Raw genomic sequence first — 17,252 nt, 5'->3', positions numbered from 1 at the left:
CAAGCTTCGGACAGTACAAAGACAATATTGGCAAGATGGCGCAGAAGCAGAGAACAAATCAAGCGATCACCCTCAAGGGATCCACAGCGTTGGTCACCGAATTCTTCGAGTACAGCGTCAACAGGTGAGTTCGCTCGGCTCGGGTTGTTTGCCGACAGCGATTGCTGACTTGATGTGCAGTATCCTGTATCAACGAGGAGTCTATCCTTCCGATGACTTCAGGTGAGCTATTACTTCTCATTCTATTCTCTTGTATCGACTTAAACTGACCAGCTGCTGTCTTGTAGAATGGTGAAGAAGTACGGTCTTCCCATGTTGGTCACTTCCGACGAGAGCTTGAAGGAGTATTTGTCAACGATTCTATCTCAAGTACAAGGTGAGTCAGATCCTCAATCATGTTTGGAGTCTACCCTCCCTCCACTCCCTCGAATAGTTACCATCTACTGCAAGCGTGCTGTATAATCAATACTGACATCTCCGATTTCTCGTAGAATGGCTCTTGTCATCCTCCATAACCCGTCTAGTCCTCGCAATCAAGTCCATCGAAACTGGCGAAACGCTCGAACGATGGCAATTTGACATTCACGCAGAAGACGCTCAGACACCCAGTGGATCAGGTTCCGGTTCCGGAACCATTACCAATCCGTCATTACCTGGTGGGCCTACAAAGGGGAAGAAGAAGGAGAAGACGGAGAAGGAGGTACAGGGTGAAATTAGGGAGATTATGAAGCAGATCACATCCAGTGTCACCTTCTTGCCGATATTAGAGGAAGAATGTAAGTGTCGGTCGAGGTGGCTCGTCACTGCATGTGATCCCCTCTGAATTACTCAAGCCTCGGACGAACTAACGCAACGTGTTGTACATAGGCACATTCACACTTCTCGCATATACAAATGACTCAGAGGACGTTGCGATACCCGCAACATGGGACGATGCCGACCCCCATCTCATAGACAGGGGTAAGGTCGAGCAGGTCCGATTGAGAAGTTTCAGTACGAACGTGCACTCTCTCGAGGTGAGTTGTAGCTTATACAACGCCTACTTGAAACGATTGTTGACCTGTCCCTTCTCCTAGGCAATGGTCGCGTATCGCGTCGGAGAGTAGCGATACACCCACGAAGAGACACGCTGGTGGAAGGAGATCAGTTGGTAGAGGTGGCCCGCATGATTGTTATATTTACGACGATACCCTATTTGCATGTATACCAGCTTGACGATCATCATTCATTATATTCTCGCAATCGGGGCGAGGTCAAGCTTTTATGCCATAAGTAATGCATCAATGCTATTTATAATACTCCTGACTGTGGATATACAAGACCTCTCACAGCTAAACAATTGGTCAGTCTTGGACCGAAACAATATCACTGCTTCGACTGGACTTACCATCTTGCCACTCGGTCCAGCGAAACCATCATCCGTCATTCCTTTTATTCTCTTGGAGCTACTGAAGATGAAGGAATCGATGAGTCCTGCAACCGTCAAAACACCGCCGATGATAGCACATGATCTAGACAAGGGACAAGCAGGTCAGTTGAACTCCGCCGCTTCCATAGGATATCTGACTGACGACGTGAGGAAATGAGCAAAAGATTGTCTAGTCTCCGTATGTATAACTCTGATAGGCGAGATATCATAGCTGTGCAGAGACGCGGATGAGATCAGTAACGCCCTCAACGAGACGCTATGAACGGTCTAACTTACTTGAAGAAGACTCCTGGGACACCCATCACTCCATGACTTGTCATGTCTGCGGAGGAATCAGCATGTTTCCTTAGTACTTCATTATGCATCAACTCACGTCCATGAGAGTCTTTGCCCGGTGCGTTGCCGCTCCTCAGATCTCTCTCGTACTGCGTAACACTGTACTGATGAGACGGGATCTCCTCGCCGGTGAGACTGACGAAGTTTGTTGAAACGACCTTTAGGAAGTCTGCGGTAAAGCGATCAGCCGAAATCCACGAGAGAGACCAGTATAAACTCACATTGGAACATGTAGTTTGCTGTGATGCAGATCGAGCCGGTCAGCTTATCGAAGTCGACGGAAACGCCATCTTCCACTCACATTCCTCAGTGTGAGCCGCAATCTCCTGCAATGGATCTCTCATCTTCAGGCTGTCTCTCCATTTCAACTCCTTGGGTACTGTCTTCTCTTCATCTGCCGCTGTGAGATCCGCCGCAAATCTGAATTTGTGAATGATATGACCAAAGTCGTGATGGTTCGCGTCTTTGAGATATGGGACCTGTACAAGAACTTCTTGAGTTATTTCCTCCGGTTGCGAGAGAAGGAGGAGTTTAACTGACCAGCTCCAACATTTGCATCATGTTGTTCTGGAATGACCTTCCCGGACTGAAATGGATGTTCCCGATAACCTAATCAAGATATGTCAGCTGCAGGGTCCATATGTCAAAGCAGCAGAACGCCGACCTACCTTGTTGACCCTTACTCGACCACTGATCTGACATCCTTCGGTGTTTTGCTCCTTCATCTTGTCCATCCATCCTTCTTCCACACACTGCGATCTTCGTCAGCCACCTTTCCGACCAAGAGAGACGAAATAATGCACCTGCTCAATACCCGTTGGATCGTTGAACGACCATCCTTTCCTCACATAAGCCTGTCTTACTTCCTCACACGAGTTACAGCAACTTTATTCGCCATCAGCTTGGATTGATTTCCGCCACGGATGGTGCGCGCACTCACCCGTTCTCAGGTGGTGAAGCACCGTAACATGATCCACAATAGTTGGGATCCTGCTTCAAATTGGCTCGCTCAACATCTCCCTTGAGCTCTGATCATACCACGCACACACAAACACAAGTCAGCTGACTACTTCTACAGCGAGAGGGGGTGTAGCTGTCACACTCACGACCGCCCTCAATGCTCTCAAGCACGTGTCCGTCCTTGCTCAATCTTTTCTTGGTGATATGGTGTTCGAGCTCGGTCTGATGTTCGCCCGAGATGTCCATGACGTCTAGCGAGAGGACTGCATGTGGAACGAGGATCAGTTAGCCCTCGCTGATTCAGACAGCTGCCTAGTCTCAGCTATTCTGTTGAGTTGGAGGGCAGATGATAGAGGAAAGGGCAAGCAACATGTTTGTTTGCTGATGGGGAAGTATAACATTACTCACGATAACAAGGTACCCTTGGGAAACTGACATCGAACTCAATCACCAACTTCTCCCCTCTACTTCTATCCACCATAATACTCGGTTCGAGGTGTATTCTTCTATAGTCCACAAATTCAAGCATCATTGAAGTAAGGATAATAGAGAACGAGATGAATGTCACTAAGATTGCAGAATGGGCAAGATTAGCTTAAGTTCTCTTCCAATCAGGTGAGGAGAGGAGGCAGGAGGTGAACTTACAAAGAGCACCGGTACGAGTCTTGATCTTGACATCTTCCATTGTCTACGCGTAGACTGTCAGCTCAGCGCGAAGTGCCTCGAGACGAGACTGGTGTCTGCTTGAAGACTAAAAACATACCTTGCCAAAGGCGTCAAGACCTTGAAAGTTGCCAAAGAACCCATTACGTCCCATCTTTGCTTGTATCCGCGTTGATTCTATGCTTGAGCAGAGAAGAAGAGAGAGCGAGAAGGAAATGGGTATCTGTGTATGTAACGGTGCTGTGCGTTGGACGTGGAGGTGGTTGAGATTTGTGCTTTGGTGATAGACGGAATCAAATCCCCTTCGAGAGAGCAACAACCAGCTCTCGATATTTCGACATTACAACAACGAACTAGTTGATATTATTCTCACTTTGCCTCGATACGAACACTAGCATAGATCCTACCACTGTGTCCTAGAAAAAGAAGAAACGAAAGCGACCCTTTGATCCCGATCCAATTAGCACGTAGACTACTCTCACTCCAGCTACCTTCGCCATGGCTGCTGCAACATATGTTACGTTCGACACTTCAGTCGGATCATTCACTGTTGAGCTCTACAACAACCATGCACCAAAGGTGAGTAACCGACCGTTCGTCTCACACGATATCACTCTTGGTCCAACCTTCTGACCTTTGCATTTCGTTTTGCGCTCAAACAGACAACTAACAACTTCTCAAAACTCGCTGAGAGAGGTTATTACAATGGCGTAATCTTCCATCGTATCATTCCCGTACGTGCGACGTCTTCCACCACTCACACTCCTGATCTACTTACTTTGAGGAGAAAAAGGAATTGGTCTTCTCCGTACTAGGTGCTAAATGACTATCATCCTCGCAGGGCTTCATGATCCAAGGCGGTGATCCTACAGGAACAGGTCGAGGAGGTACTTCAGTCTACGGCGACAAGTTTGCAGATGAGATACATCCCGAATTGAGGTTTGTCGGTGCAGGAATATTAGCAATGGCGAACAGCGGACCTAATACGAATGGTGAGTGGGCGGCGGCGGCGGCGCGGGATTGGGAAGGGGAAGGGGAAGGGGCAGTGATGATGGGTGAGATAGGACTGACTCGTGTTGGTTTTTAGGTTCACAATTCTTTATCACTTGTGTAAGTTCATCTCACAGTCTTGCGCCATTCCATAGCCACGCATAACACAGAACTCGACTTCACTCAGCTCTAGGGATGTACAAAAACTGACTGGACCCTTCGTTCCCTGTGACAGGCCCCCACACCATTCCTTGATGGAAAACACACAATATTCGGTCGCGTCTCATCTGGAATGAAGACAATCCAACGATTAGAAGCTGTCAGAACGGATAACAACGATAGACCGGTAGAGGAGATCAAGATACATAAAGCGAGATTGGGAGATGCCGCCGTCGGTAGTGGCCTGGTGGTTGGGACACCGGCGTTGTAATTACCCATATGCATGTAAGATATATGGTAGACAAACGGATACTAAAGCTACTCCGTCAATATACTGACCTGGTGGCCCGATCGTTGACTGAAAACTGAACTTTTGTTTAGCATGGAATCCAATGACAGGGTCAAAGTCTCGATCATAATCCGAGGATCTCATTACTGTCACGCCAAAACTATCAGCTGATAACCTTAACTCTCTCCACGCCTCATACTTACGCTCTCTTCCTGACCTCCAATTCTCCCGACACCAGCTTATCATCCAACTCGAATGCCTCCAATCCCATTCTGAAGCGCCACCGGATCCATGCGTCAGCTTCACCTTCCGATTGTTGCGTTGGTATCTGCCAGATGGGTACTCACGCCTGTCTCCCCTCCTTGGTACTTATATCTCTATCCTCGCCTCGTCCAACAAACTGACTCTCACCCACTCCACCTGGGAAATCAGGTGCCGGTGTCCCGTTCAGGTAGGATTCACGCTGATCTTTGACGTATTCTGCGTTCTGGGGTGTGAGAGGTACGGCTGGGATGTAGAGTACGGCAGAAGGACCGGAACCTTGGTGGGTTGATTCGACGGCGTGTATCACGTCTAGCACAGTGGAACTATCAGCGAAGTGCTCTTCCACGGTTGACGACGAATACATCCTCAGGACTGAGCAAGTACCAAGAAATGTAGAGTATGATCGTTGACACTCACCACAATGCCACCATGCTTGATCTCCAGGTCTGACCCTCGGCAGACTGACCATCGTCCTTCCCAACTCTAGATGCGGATGCGTCTCATCTGTGAACTCTTGACCTCGAGCTAGGGGTGAGCCGGGGAAACGTGAGGTCTCCAGATCGAGGGTCCAATTGGGAGGCGCGAGGTAGTCCTCGTAAGTGATTGATGAGCGGGGCTGTACCTCGCTACAAACAACGCGCAACGAAGCAAGAGAAGACTTCAGTCATCAACGACGCTCAATTTGAGAGATGGGGTAAGATTTAAGGAGACTGTACTCACCGGAACAACGGCCGCAACATCATGTAAGCTGTCAGTTCTTTGAGGAAGGGGTAAACCCGCAATGTCCCTTCTCCAGGTCCAGTATCAGATAACGAAGTCCAACCCTGAAACGCTCTGAACACTCCGCACTGCGCGACAGACACGTCGTCAACTTGGCATTCAGGCCAGACACGACGAGCTCATGCAGCGTCGAAATCGTTTCGCCAACTCACCGACCCAGGACCATCATACAAATTCTGTTTTGCCTCTCCCCTCTCTCCAATTGTCCACGCATCAAACCCTTCCCATTCTCCTCGCAAAACTTTCTTGTAAACACTCCTGTACATCTCATCTTCCCATCTTTCCACACTACCACCATCGACATGTGGTCCAAGGGCGAATTGCGAATCGCCAGGATGTCGAATACGTAATCTATCAGCGTAGGTTAAGGGTGTGTTCAGTGAGATCTGGGATGACGGAGGGTGTGAGAAGAGTTGGAGGAGTGATCGTTGGATTTGCATAGAACGGGGATGTGATCGAGCTTCAAGTTGGACTTTTGACCAGCTGTCGGGGGAGGTGGAGTGTTAGCGCCAAAAACCATCATAGAGGTACTGTCTATCCTTGTCATTCCCCTTCGTAAGCCAGAACCCCATCACTCTCCTGCAGGACATAGCCGGACACACTGTATTTCCCATATTTGAACGATGGTAGAGCCTCACCATCCACCACTCACTAAAGCTCAAAGACCTGCTTATCATCCTTTGGGAAACCCTTCACGCTCGGATTGGCTTCTATGTATTCTCTGGTCCTTTCCAACCACCTCGTCGCGGTCTCCTCTTCGACGACATTACGAATGACGACTGTGCCGCAGGTCTTGATTTGTTCAATCAGGGAAGCAGAGGGGTTGGAAGTAAATTCTTCGTAGGTAGTCTGAGGTATGAGCTGTGGGAGGGGTGTCAGTGGTGAATTCAAGTACTTATACGCCTCTGAGCAGAACCATGTTTCGCTGCAGGGTTTGACCGGCTCATGATTCATCGAGTACTCGTAGTGTATCGTGCATGGCTCAGCGTTGAATGATAGACAAGACTCACATCTTGCTGCCCTTTTTCAATCTCCCCGCTCACCTTCCCCAGACGATTGACCAACCTCCCCCAACTCTGTTCTAACCGTCTTTGATTCGCCTCATCGCCTATTATCTGTCGTTTCAACTCTCCAAATCTGGCCGGGAGAGATTTCTCCCCTTCACCAGAGAGTGAGGCGAACACTGAGCTAATCTGATGACGAATGATAGGAGGGTTAGTATTTGAGCTTGTGTTTTGTACTACAAATGGCGATTGATCACTTACATCTCCTTCATCTCGCTGTTTCTTGGCCGAACGAGCTTGACCGAGTGACACTGTGGTAGGTTCTGGTCTGCTATTGACTGAAGAGTCGGTTTGTAGCCCCCGCGCTCGACCTTGAGCTAAGGTCAGTACCGCGCCGCGAGGTGGTCGACGTGAGATTCCTCTCAATGGGAAGATCATTGCAGTAGTCCGTTTTCAAGTTCTTGGGTCGCAGTCAACAAAGTAGAAGATTTGTCGCAACAGTAGATAAATACATTACTTCCTCCTCTCCGCCCCTGCATCATGGAATGTCCTCTATCCGTTGTCAACATGCATACCGCCGTAGGTTTTGATACGCCAAGCGGTGGGTGACTAGCTTACGACATATCAACCGGGTTATGTATTGAGCAGTTTAGGCGAATGAAGATCACCGGTCAATACCGCTGGTATTTTGCCGGTCAGTCCGACAATCCACCAAAAACACGATGAAAGATGCATACAGTATCTATCTTGTACAGATGAAAGTCACTCCATATGCTCGCTACCCAATCGAAATCCATTCTCCAACGAATTTGTACTAACCTCACCAAACACCGACAGGCTTACTCGCCCTAGTCGTACCCCCTTCCTGACCTCTTCTTCCCCTCACTCTTCTTGAAATGTTTCTTGCCATTCGCGCCTCCTGCGCCTCCCTTCCCTCCTCCATTGACGATCGGCATCCCATCTGGACCCAACACTCTCTGGTGAGGATAGATCGTCGCTCTCGCGAACCCTTGACCTCCTTCTTGCAAATCACCTTGTTGATTTCTACCCTTGACGACCAACCGAGGTTGAGCTCCAGCTTCGCTGAAGAACACACCGTCCAATGCTTTAGCCTTTTCTCGTCCTGATCGCATAGGCGCCGTATCGGCATTGGCTCTGATGGACTTTGTAGTCAATTGTCTCTCTTTTCCTTTAGCCGTAGATACATCCTCCGTGGCCTCAGCACCCGCTGGCGCTTCGGTCTGTTCGAAATCTTCATCTCGACCCGCATCTTGAACACGGGGCACAGCAGGCGCAACATATGTATCCGCATTCTTGCTGACGTGCGTGATCGGTGCTCGCTTTCGTCCGTTCTCGTAGGCCTCCTCGATCTTGGCGAGCGTCTGGACTCGACTTATCTCCATGAACTCGTCAGGATGGATCCCAGGTGGTGGATGCGCGTAGAGCAGTTTCGCATTGACATAGTCTTTGAGGATGTGACGAGCAGCTCTTGAAGTGTCGGGCATACCGAAAGATGCACGAGTCATACCTCGAGCAACTGATTTTCATTTCACGACATTAGCATACCGTCTCTCCGCCAAAACCGCAGAGATACGACACCACTCACTGGCATAAGTTGACAAGAACTCCTCCCATCCGACCTCGCCCGTACCTCCATCCTCCTCATCCTTCACGTCGATCCTAATACCATAAGTCCCCTCCAGGATCTCTCTCGGTATTCTTCGACACAACAGGTCCACGGGTGCAGAATACTCTCTCATCTGATCGATGGGCAAGACACCATCAACGACCATATCCGCCTGAGTGTTTGCGAATTGAGGGAAGACGAGACCAGGACAATCACAAAGCGTGATGGAATCGGATAACAGAAGCGTTTGGAAATGCTTCGTTTTACCGGGAGTGGCGGAGACGGATACTTTTTTGGCTCCGAGGAGGGCGTTGATGGTCGATGATTTACCGACGTTGGGGTATCCAACGAGACCAACCATGAGTTTATCGGGATTAGGGAATTGAGGTGTAGCGAATTCTAAGTGGAGGAACGACTTATCAGCGCTTGTAAGATGAATCGGACCTTCAAAGAACGGTATAACCTACCTTGGATGTCCGGTGCAGCATTGATGAAGAGGTCTTCTAGTTCGGTGACACTCAATACTCTTGTCCTGATATCTTCGACCTCGCCTTCCTTCAATGGAGGGAACTTGGGAGCCACTTCTGGAACAACTTCCTCTAAAGGTAGCTTCTCCCCTTCCGCTAGTTTCTCCTCAACTTCACTGGCCGGCTGGTCATCCTCGTGCTCGCCTTCCGATGACCAACCCTCCTCGTCGTCGTCTTCCTCGTCGTCATCGTCGTCATCGTCAAGATGGGTCTCCTTGACCCCTTCAGCCAATTTACTCTCTTCGTCATCCGATTGCGGCTCCACCTCGTCTCCTGAGGGGTATTCGTCCTCTGCTCCCTCTTGTTGCCCTGCTTCGCCATCCGAGCTGCTGTCGTCATCGTCCTCAGCGTTCTCATCGTACTCTCCCAATGCTCTCAGTCTCTGTTTCTCCGCTTGTTCTTGCAAAGCCGCTGCGTTCGCTGCCGAGAAGAAGGCGTACGCGATCCCTTCGCTCTCAAAGTATTCCGCCCACTCGCATCTGATAAGAGTCTGCGTCAGCTTATCGTCTTAGACAAGGAGATTCGTGGCTTACCTCTGATCATAAGTCAACAGATCCGCCTTGTTGATCAACAACAAACTCCTCCTCTTCCCCTTGCCTGGAACCGTGATATCCCCATCCTCTTCTTCCGTCCCGATCTCCTGAACATATTTCTCCAAATCGACACATCTGAACCCTAGCGGATTTCTCGCATCGACAATTTGGACGATTAGATGAGATCGTTCGAGGACTCGCCAGAGTTGACGCCACAGTTGGATGTTTCGCTCGAAAGGTGTCAAGAGGAGGTTGGAGTTTTCGGCGAGTCTGAGAACAAAGAAAAGGGTCAGTTGACCTTGCCTACGGCGAGTGGAAAGAATCGAGCAACTGACTGTGCGAGTCCACGTCTCCATTCGAGGAATGAGTCTCTCTCTTGTCTCTCCAATTCAAGTCTAGTGGTCTTTCTCGTCCATGGCGGTCTATGCGATACTTCATCGTCAGCAAGCCGTCCATATATCAGTCTTCGGCAGCTCACCTCCTTGGTACTCTCAGGTCTCCACTGAAATCCAACTTCTTCTTAGTCACTTCTTTCTCCTCTTCCGCAGAGAGGAGGAAAGGGTTGTTACTTGACGTCGGCATATTGGGTGCGGAGATGACTCTCATCTTGCTTCGTTCTGCGTCACACATACGATTGTCAGCAGCAGCAGTGGCAATGACAGTGACGGGAACCAACGGGTTAGGCAGAGAGAGATAGCATGGGTGGGAAGTGACGGTCTACTTACCAGTTGTGAAATCATGATCGGCCAATGCAGCATTTGCCAAGAACTCGTCCAGATCTCTCTCATGTGTCACCGAAGCAAGCGGATTCGACTCGTCAAGCGTGTACTGTTATCACCATCAACAGGGTTATCAGCTTTCATTGCTCTTGGCTATATACATGGGAAGCTGCGACTGTGCCATTCAAACATACCAATTGGGATTCTTTCGGAGCGACAGCTTCTTTGTGTCGTCTGTTGATGAGGGCTTTGCCCAGACCTGACTGTTGAGCTTTTGTTCGGGGCGGCTACGCACGATTATAGCGTCATCAGCTCACCCCTTCGTAGACGATGATGCTCCTCCCACAATCCAGATTTACTCACCATCTTGATTTATGCCTGAGTGCTTTTATAGATAATTCTGCTAGATCAGATCTGATTATCACAACGCTGATCAAGATTTTGGAAACGATGTGACTGTGACTATGATCTCAAAAAGTGGAGAAGCACTCTTCGCTCAAAATAATAATCGTAATCACGGAATCAAATTCTTCGATCAAAAGATAGGTGTCATCATATGAAATAAACCCCACGTCACTCATCACCCATTGTTGATAAGCGATCTCATTCACATTACAACGACCAAACCCTAGCGGACTATAGTGTCTGTGATATGTTGTTACATGCTCATTGTCGAGTCCGCAAATAGTCAAACAGAGAGACTGAGAAAGCTATGGAATGGTTGTCTGGGTTTGCTTTGCTCCAATCGATTTCAATCGGAGCAGCGGTATGTATGGAAAATGTAAATTAGGTAGATTGGTCGTATGGGCTAGCTCTCTAGCTGTAGAGAAGGACGGTTGAGAGGATGGACGTAGGGAAAGGACGTTCGGGACCACGCGGATAGGGTATCGATATAGAAGTGATCTAGCGTTAACAAATCGAAACAACGTTGGGCGTTGGAGCGCAGCTGGGAGTGGATAATCGCAGACTACTCTGCGAGCTCCGCTTGGAGTTGTCGGAGTTGCGCTTCCTCGTCGTCTTCCTCCACTTGTTGATGTACGGGAGCGCCTGTAATCATGAGATGAGATGTGTAAGTATAATGTACAGCTAAACAAGCAATTGCATGAGACTTACGCTGCCCGATTGGTGATGTGGGAATATGATCCGGTACACGGTCTGCTCCGGCGAGTCTGTCGTCCAGTTGTTCTTGCTCGAGAGCTTCGAGCTCGTCTTTGAGGTCGTCCTGCGTGAGTTACTAGGCGTGAGCAAGTGCACGAATAAAATCGGAAAGGAACAAGCAAGTGGAGAAGGCGAGATTGTCTGTGAGGGAGAAAGAGTAGAGAGTAGCATGGAAACACACCTCGTCCAGAACAATACCCATTCCCACGGGGTTTGAAATAGCGTCCGAAATCTCGTTTGTGAGATCCATCTGTTCCCTGATCTTGTCCATAGTAGCATCGACGCCTTCGGCGGTGCTGTTTGAGAACGGAGACGATATCAGCGTACGTCCAAGATTTTCTCAGACTCTTCCGGGCGTTGCGTTGCGGTAACATCTCAATGTGAAGCCGACTGGTGCTAGCGCCAGAGTCTGTTTGGCAACGGGAAGAGATAACACGTACAGGTTGCTGTGAATACCCTTGAGGGCATCTGCACCTTTCTTCATCGCAGCCATCGTCTCCGCATTCAAGTTTGCAGATTCGATCGCGTTTACCTAGCAGGGCAATGAGTTTAGTCAAAGCAACCGCCGAGTTTCATAACGATTTGAAAGAGGAGATACCCACCTGCGTTTCCAACGTCAATCTTTGGCCTGCAATTCTATCCAATTCGTTCTCGTGCGCTTTCTTCTGTCTAAGTGCGTTCATGGCCACTGTACGCGGGGGTTTGTATTAGCTTCATTATCTCTTAACAATAACCACTAGTCATCCTTCTGAGATTCACGAATCCCCCGTTACCGGGCAGCACCCCCTTGCTCAAACCATGCCGAGCTGTGATTCCCTCACCAACCAAGCAGAAAGACCTAACAAGTGATCCAAGCCTCACTTGTGCACCAACTCACATCTCTTATTCGTCGTCGCATTCGCTTTCGCCTTCTTCATCTCCTCATCAATCTTCTTCTGCAAAAACTCCTCCTTCTTCTCCAACATCAACAAGTTTTGACGTAATCCCACGATCGCATCTCGAGCGGATTCACGCGTATCTTTCTTCCCTGTGAAATAGGACATCCATCCTGACATCTTGGCTAAAGGGGGGGAAGGGGTAGGGAGGAAGGTGTGAGATTAGGTGTAGTCGGATGTGGGCAAGATAGGACTTTCGAGCGAGTCCCAGAGCTGACTAGTAGCTGATGTAGTAGATACGAGAAGTGGTTGTGACGAGATTATAAACGATGTGAGAATGCAAGTGATGTTATCGTCGTTGTGTGGAATTAAAGGTGATTGTTGTCGTTGGTTTGGCCACCGAATGAATCGTCATCCATCACAACTCACAACTCTCAATGCGGCTGATACAGAGCGGGATCAAATTCTGGGGGATTGATGTGGCTGATATTCAAGTGTATTGCGGTTGTCCTCGTATGTTCCTGATACTGGCGAACTCGATATGATTCATATGCTGCATGGGATGTTACATTCGTTCAATAATATACACTATATTACAACGATGGCGGTGTGATCATATACTTGTTCACGTCTGCGGTACCACAATCACAAGCCATACATCGTATCAACAGTCATGACCGACGCCTTTCTAGCTCTTGCCAGTCGCTCGGACCTCGCCTACAGGTCGAATAAACAATCAGCCAGTTGTTGAGCACCTCCTTTTACTCAAACGACCGCCAGAACATACCTTATACGCGTCACGCTCTTTCTGCAGCATGTCTTGCCTATTCCTTTCTGCGATGCGCTGATCCATTGATTCATCTCTTTCTCGCTTGATTGATCTTGATGGCTGAGTACTGCTATGCAGCGGCACCGCAACCCCGAATGCGCTTGAGTTGACTTCGGGATCGATCTGCTCGTCGTCACTAGATAGTGGAGTGTCCGGTTCCACTTTCACCTTGGTGGAGTAGCAAACCTGGACAGGATGCTGTTGTGCCGGGACTGAAGGTACACGCGAAAATGAGTTAGAGCGACACACTCCAGCCTGGTGTGTGCAAAGATCACCCACTTCGATCGAGAAGTCTATTCCTAATGAGGCAGTCTCTAGTTCGGTACTACGACCTCACCCTTCCCGGTCAGGTTTTACTCGATGCACAGCAAGCGGGTCTCGAACTCACCTTGAAGACAAATCTGATCCATGGCTGCTGACAGTCTTCATCGTCATACCTGAACTCCTCGGCGAAGGCCGTGTTCTGCACAGACGCGATCGAGTTCCCAGCGCTGCACGTCAATGTCAACTATGACCGTTCTGATTCTGATAAAGAAACGCAGGCATGATGACTGCCCAAGGTGGATATACACGCGGTATGGCTATACTTACATCACTCCACCTCTGCCGTTCTGCGATGTATACTCCAACGTCAATGCTTGAAAGTGGCCAACTGATTGGATCAACTCACGCCGCGACCATTGATCCTCTGCTCAATCCTCTTCTTGACCGGTTTGATCTTTTCGACCTCACCTCGCGACACTTCGATGGTGATCGTACCTCGTCCATCGTCGTCGTCATCATTGTCGTCCACTTCTCCCCATGTATCGAGGTCCGACTATAGTTGGATATCAATGTTCCTTTCAGTCGAGTTACGATTGCAATCGCTACCATACCTGGACGATAGAACGATGATTTTGAACGATGACTCACCGATTTCCCAAATGTCAATTGACATTCCTTCAGATCCCCATCTGGATCTTCCTCAAACACGGTATGCAGAGTATGAGCACGGTGCCAGTTTTTCTTCACATGGAGAGAATGGATGGATCGACCATCGATAGTGGGTTCAGCGATGAGGTCAGACTTCCATGGTGTACGACGACCGAGCCGGACGTTGATGGTGAATACCTGCGAGGAATGGAAGACAACTTAGCCCGAGTGATCCGATGACCGATGACTGATGGAAGACGAAATAAATTGCGGTAATATCATGGGTTCACGACCCGGGACAGTGCAGAGCCTATGCAGTAGTCGGTCGATGAACGATAGTATGTTCCAGAATTTCGTTCGAGGTATGCCATACCATTTGGGGCTTCACCTCGACATAACATTCCATCTTCCACACATCTCCCTCCTCGCCCGACTTTTTCAACCTATGTTCATCTGCGACACAGCGTCAGCGTGCTGGGAGGCTATACCGATGTCTCAGTTAGCGATTGGTCAAGCTCACGAAGTTTTTCTCCATCGACTGTTAGATATGCCTACTTTTCATGCGCTGTTAGATGAACAAGGATGAAGACTGAGAGGACATCGAAGACTTGTGTAGGATGGAAGAAAGGTATGGTGGCCGTGGACGAAACTCACCTCAAAGCCGTTATGATGTTTCGCTCTCATCTTGGCTTAAGAACGAGAAAGAACGAGGCGTAAGCTTCTGGGAGATGAAAGCTCTAGTTGTTGGCAAAAGAGAGAGAAGAGGAATATCAACACTTTGGTAATGACAGTCATGATATCACATCACCCATCGATCAAGCTCGTGGGGTGTATTCCTCTGATGGCGGTCTGTGCGTGATTCTACTAACAGAGTCCGTGCGTTGGCGGACAAGTGAGACTACCAGCTCTTGTGACGAGTATCGATACATGCGCACAGCTAATGACGTCTGTTCAAGTTGCGGGCGTCACATCACATCCAACAATGAGATACAAGTATGCTCTGCTTCATGTCAGCTCCACATTCATTCGGAGTCAGATAATGTGAGATCGATAGCATTTGCCATCGTCTTTCCTCGCTCTTTCTTCTCTCTCTCCTTTTCCTTCCTCATCTCCCTCTTTTTATGCCGCTCTTGTAGCTTCTCGTGTAGTCTATCGAGCTCATCGGGTCTCATGTCCTCCAGCGGTCGTTGCTCAGCAATGCAGCGGAAGTGATGCTGATCAGCTTTTGGCCGGATCATTTCTGGTGGCGCCACGTTTGGAGCCTTTTGTATGTCATCCGATGTGTCTGGGCGCCGATATGCAAAATCGATACGTCGGATCCTATCTTGGGGGTGTCTTGATATGCTTAAGGGTCGAACAGGCTTACTTCTCACAGTCTCCTGTGGGAGTCGATGGTACATCGTACTACCTCTGGGGGATTGGTGCTCGAACAAATGCTTGACGTATTCAAGGTTTGTCTTCTTTCGAAGACTTGTGAGCTGTTGAACGCTCGATCGTTGAGTGACGTGGCTCGGTCTTGAAACTCGCGAGACTTCGGCGCTACTTTTCGTACTCTGATACTGTACCTTACGTTCTTCTGCCGGATGACCAGCCTTGATCGGTTCGGGAGATGCGGGGACAAGGACTTCTCCACCGAGCGTTTCTTGTTCTTGTTGTGGATTTTGATTTTGGATAGTCAGTGGCTTGGCCAAGTCAGTTGGAGGGTCGAATACACCGTTGGCAATTAGCGCTTGACGAGTGCCATACTGCCAATAAAAGGGGATCAGACAATAGTCACGGTATACATACAACCATCGCTATGAAGTTCAATGTGAGGAGTCTTGGACTTGAACTGAATGGTTGGAGGAGATTACCCACCGTGAAAACGAAACGACACCAGGGAGTGACTGCATCATCTTCGAAAACGATCAGGTCGGTCGAGAATTGACGAGGAATATGAACAGCTTTCTCTGCTAGTGGAGAAATCGCGTCGTCGTCAAAAGTCAACGTGCCGTTGTACCCCGTGGAATCCTTGAGTCATTCTTGAGCTTTACGACATATCCAAGTGGCCATGATTGAGACCCAGTCAGCAGACTTACCTCTAGGGTCAAGCGAAGCAACCCCTCTGGAACAGGTGCCAATTCGCCCCTGTAGATATTGATCGCTATACTCCCCACCGTGGGCCCCAAACCATCGAGCAGTCTTGCGTGGTCTTGTGCATCATCAAGAGGGTCGACCTCTACTTTTGTCAGCTTGTCACCTTCTGAAAGAGTCACACGTCAGAATCGAACACACCACACATGCTGCAATGTTCCCCTTCATAAGAGCCGGGGGACCACTATTTCCTCCGGAGAATACCCGGTGCATGACCTCGTCCCCGGACCTAGAAGAGAGGAAGGCAGGTTCGAGTGGTAGACCGTCGATCTCGACATCAGAGAGGAGGTCGCCCGTCCATTCCTTTGGAGTAGTATTGCGTACATGGATCGAGTAGCCCTGATGAAAAGTGAGTAGATCATTGTCAAGCACAGTCGTCATCAGCAAACTGTTGATTGCTGCCGTAGTGATATCGGATCCTACCCACAATGGAAGGATGAGAAGGATATGGAATCTCAAGGAATGATGTGAAAGTCGGTGGGGACGATCTTGTACCTCTATCAAAGCAAGGTAGGTATTCCCCTGACAGTGAACAGACAAACGAATCATCAGTATGGGGTATTGTTCTCAACGTCAACTCATAGAAACAGCATTAGTAGACACTCACTCAATGGTCGACCTTCAGACCCAACAGTGATTTCTACCCAAGCCTGGTCATGTTCAGTACTGTCAGTCAGGTCACGAGGAAACGATATCATATCACATGGCTCTGTAAGATGGGTGACGCAGGTAAGACGTGTTAAAACACGTCGTGATTAGTCAGTCAGGCGGTGATGGATGAGATCATCGGTGTCAGGTCAGAGGGAAACTGGCAAGTCATACTTCAAGGTCGTTATATTGTGCTGCTGCCAACATGGTGGCGGAGGTGGTCCACGTAAGAAGCAAGCTTGGACAAGATCAGAGAGGTTTGGTACGACCCCGTGAATCTGTTTAAGACAGGTAAGAGGAAGAGACAGATAGGAAGATGGGTCAGAGGAGAGAAAAAGGGAAGGAAGACTTGTGGCGGAACTTGGATTGAATCGGATTTGTGTCTCTGCAATGATCCATTAAAGTCTGGAAATAGAT

At 49.0% G+C, this 17,252-nt stretch overlaps 8 protein-coding genes across 8 annotated transcripts; 2 read left to right on the top strand and 6 right to left on the bottom strand.

Moving 5' to 3' along the window:
* Positions 1-35: 35 nt before the first annotated feature.
* CI109_100969 (uncharacterized protein) lies at positions 36-1,106 on the top strand (the record flags this gene model as incomplete). Its single annotated transcript, XM_032002623.1, has 6 exons — positions 36-124; positions 181-222; positions 288-376; positions 492-776; positions 868-1,016; positions 1,077-1,106. The coding sequence occupies 6 exons, from the start codon at positions 36-38 to the stop codon at positions 1,104-1,106; spliced, it is 684 nt and encodes a 227-aa protein (XP_031862962.1).
* Positions 1,107-1,325: 219 nt separating this feature from the next.
* CI109_100968 (uncharacterized protein) lies at positions 1,326-3,542 on the bottom strand (the record flags this gene model as incomplete). Its single annotated transcript, XM_032002622.1, has 15 exons — positions 1,326-1,331; positions 1,388-1,511; positions 1,572-1,640; positions 1,706-1,751; positions 1,803-1,934; positions 1,987-2,004; positions 2,067-2,244; positions 2,306-2,374; positions 2,434-2,517; positions 2,569-2,650; positions 2,706-2,793; positions 2,872-2,988; positions 3,134-3,292; positions 3,371-3,413; positions 3,489-3,542. The coding sequence occupies 15 exons, from the start codon at positions 3,540-3,542 to the stop codon at positions 1,326-1,328; spliced, it is 1,269 nt and encodes a 422-aa protein (XP_031862961.1).
* Positions 3,543-3,886: 344 nt separating this feature from the next.
* CI109_100967 (peptidyl-prolyl cis-trans isomerase-like 1) lies at positions 3,887-4,808 on the top strand (the record flags this gene model as incomplete). The annotated part of the gene is made up of 5 exons (XM_032002621.1): positions 3,887-3,967; positions 4,051-4,122; positions 4,230-4,380; positions 4,476-4,498; positions 4,614-4,808. 5 exons carry the CDS (start codon positions 3,887-3,889, stop codon positions 4,806-4,808), a joined length of 522 nt encoding a protein of 173 aa, XP_031862960.1.
* A 142-nt stretch (positions 4,809-4,950) lies between these two features.
* Positions 4,951-7,312, bottom strand: CI109_100966 (uncharacterized protein; the record flags this gene model as incomplete). The annotated part of the gene is made up of 9 exons (XM_065966872.1): positions 4,951-4,972; positions 5,030-5,098; positions 5,174-5,399; positions 5,508-5,716; positions 5,811-5,938; positions 6,023-6,353; positions 6,523-6,731; positions 6,881-7,063; positions 7,136-7,312. The coding sequence occupies 9 exons, from the start codon at positions 7,310-7,312 to the stop codon at positions 4,951-4,953; spliced, it is 1,554 nt and encodes a 517-aa protein (XP_065822944.1).
* Positions 7,313-7,722: 410 nt separating this feature from the next.
* CI109_100965 (uncharacterized protein) lies at positions 7,723-10,646 on the bottom strand (the record flags this gene model as incomplete). Its single annotated transcript, XM_032002619.1, has 9 exons — positions 7,723-8,411; positions 8,481-8,900; positions 8,969-9,507; positions 9,562-9,831; positions 9,897-9,983; positions 10,040-10,178; positions 10,287-10,389; positions 10,475-10,567; positions 10,644-10,646. 9 exons carry the CDS (start codon positions 10,644-10,646, stop codon positions 7,723-7,725), a joined length of 2,343 nt encoding a protein of 780 aa, XP_031862958.1.
* A 601-nt stretch (positions 10,647-11,247) lies between these two features.
* Positions 11,248-12,493, bottom strand: CI109_100964 (vacuolar-sorting protein SNF7; the record flags this gene model as incomplete). The annotated part of the gene is made up of 6 exons (XM_032002618.1): positions 11,248-11,327; positions 11,394-11,502; positions 11,620-11,734; positions 11,879-11,970; positions 12,041-12,126; positions 12,316-12,493. The coding sequence occupies 6 exons, from the start codon at positions 12,491-12,493 to the stop codon at positions 11,248-11,250; spliced, it is 660 nt and encodes a 219-aa protein (XP_031862957.1).
* Positions 12,494-12,958: 465 nt separating this feature from the next.
* Positions 12,959-14,738, bottom strand: CI109_100963 (uncharacterized protein; the record flags this gene model as incomplete). Its single annotated transcript, XM_032002617.1, has 10 exons — positions 12,959-13,030; positions 13,101-13,354; positions 13,422-13,467; positions 13,531-13,633; positions 13,734-13,753; positions 13,813-13,959; positions 14,055-14,252; positions 14,428-14,507; positions 14,575-14,605; positions 14,709-14,738. The coding sequence occupies 10 exons, from the start codon at positions 14,736-14,738 to the stop codon at positions 12,959-12,961; spliced, it is 981 nt and encodes a 326-aa protein (XP_031862956.1).
* Positions 14,739-15,076: 338 nt separating this feature from the next.
* On the bottom strand, positions 15,077-17,042 carry CI109_100962 (uncharacterized protein; the record flags this gene model as incomplete). Its single annotated transcript, XM_032002616.1, has 7 exons — positions 15,077-15,799; positions 15,912-16,064; positions 16,133-16,270; positions 16,329-16,526; positions 16,615-16,709; positions 16,795-16,837; positions 17,010-17,042. The coding sequence occupies 7 exons, from the start codon at positions 17,040-17,042 to the stop codon at positions 15,077-15,079; spliced, it is 1,383 nt and encodes a 460-aa protein (XP_031862955.1).
* Positions 17,043-17,252: the final 210 nt, after the last annotated feature.

The sequence above is a fragment of the Kwoniella shandongensis genome, chromosome 2 (assembly GCF_008629635.2).
Source record: "Kwoniella shandongensis chromosome 2, complete sequence".
NCBI lineage: Eukaryota > Fungi > Basidiomycota > Tremellomycetes > Tremellales > Cryptococcaceae > Kwoniella > Kwoniella shandongensis.
This window is presented reverse-complemented; position numbering and strand designations above follow the sequence as displayed.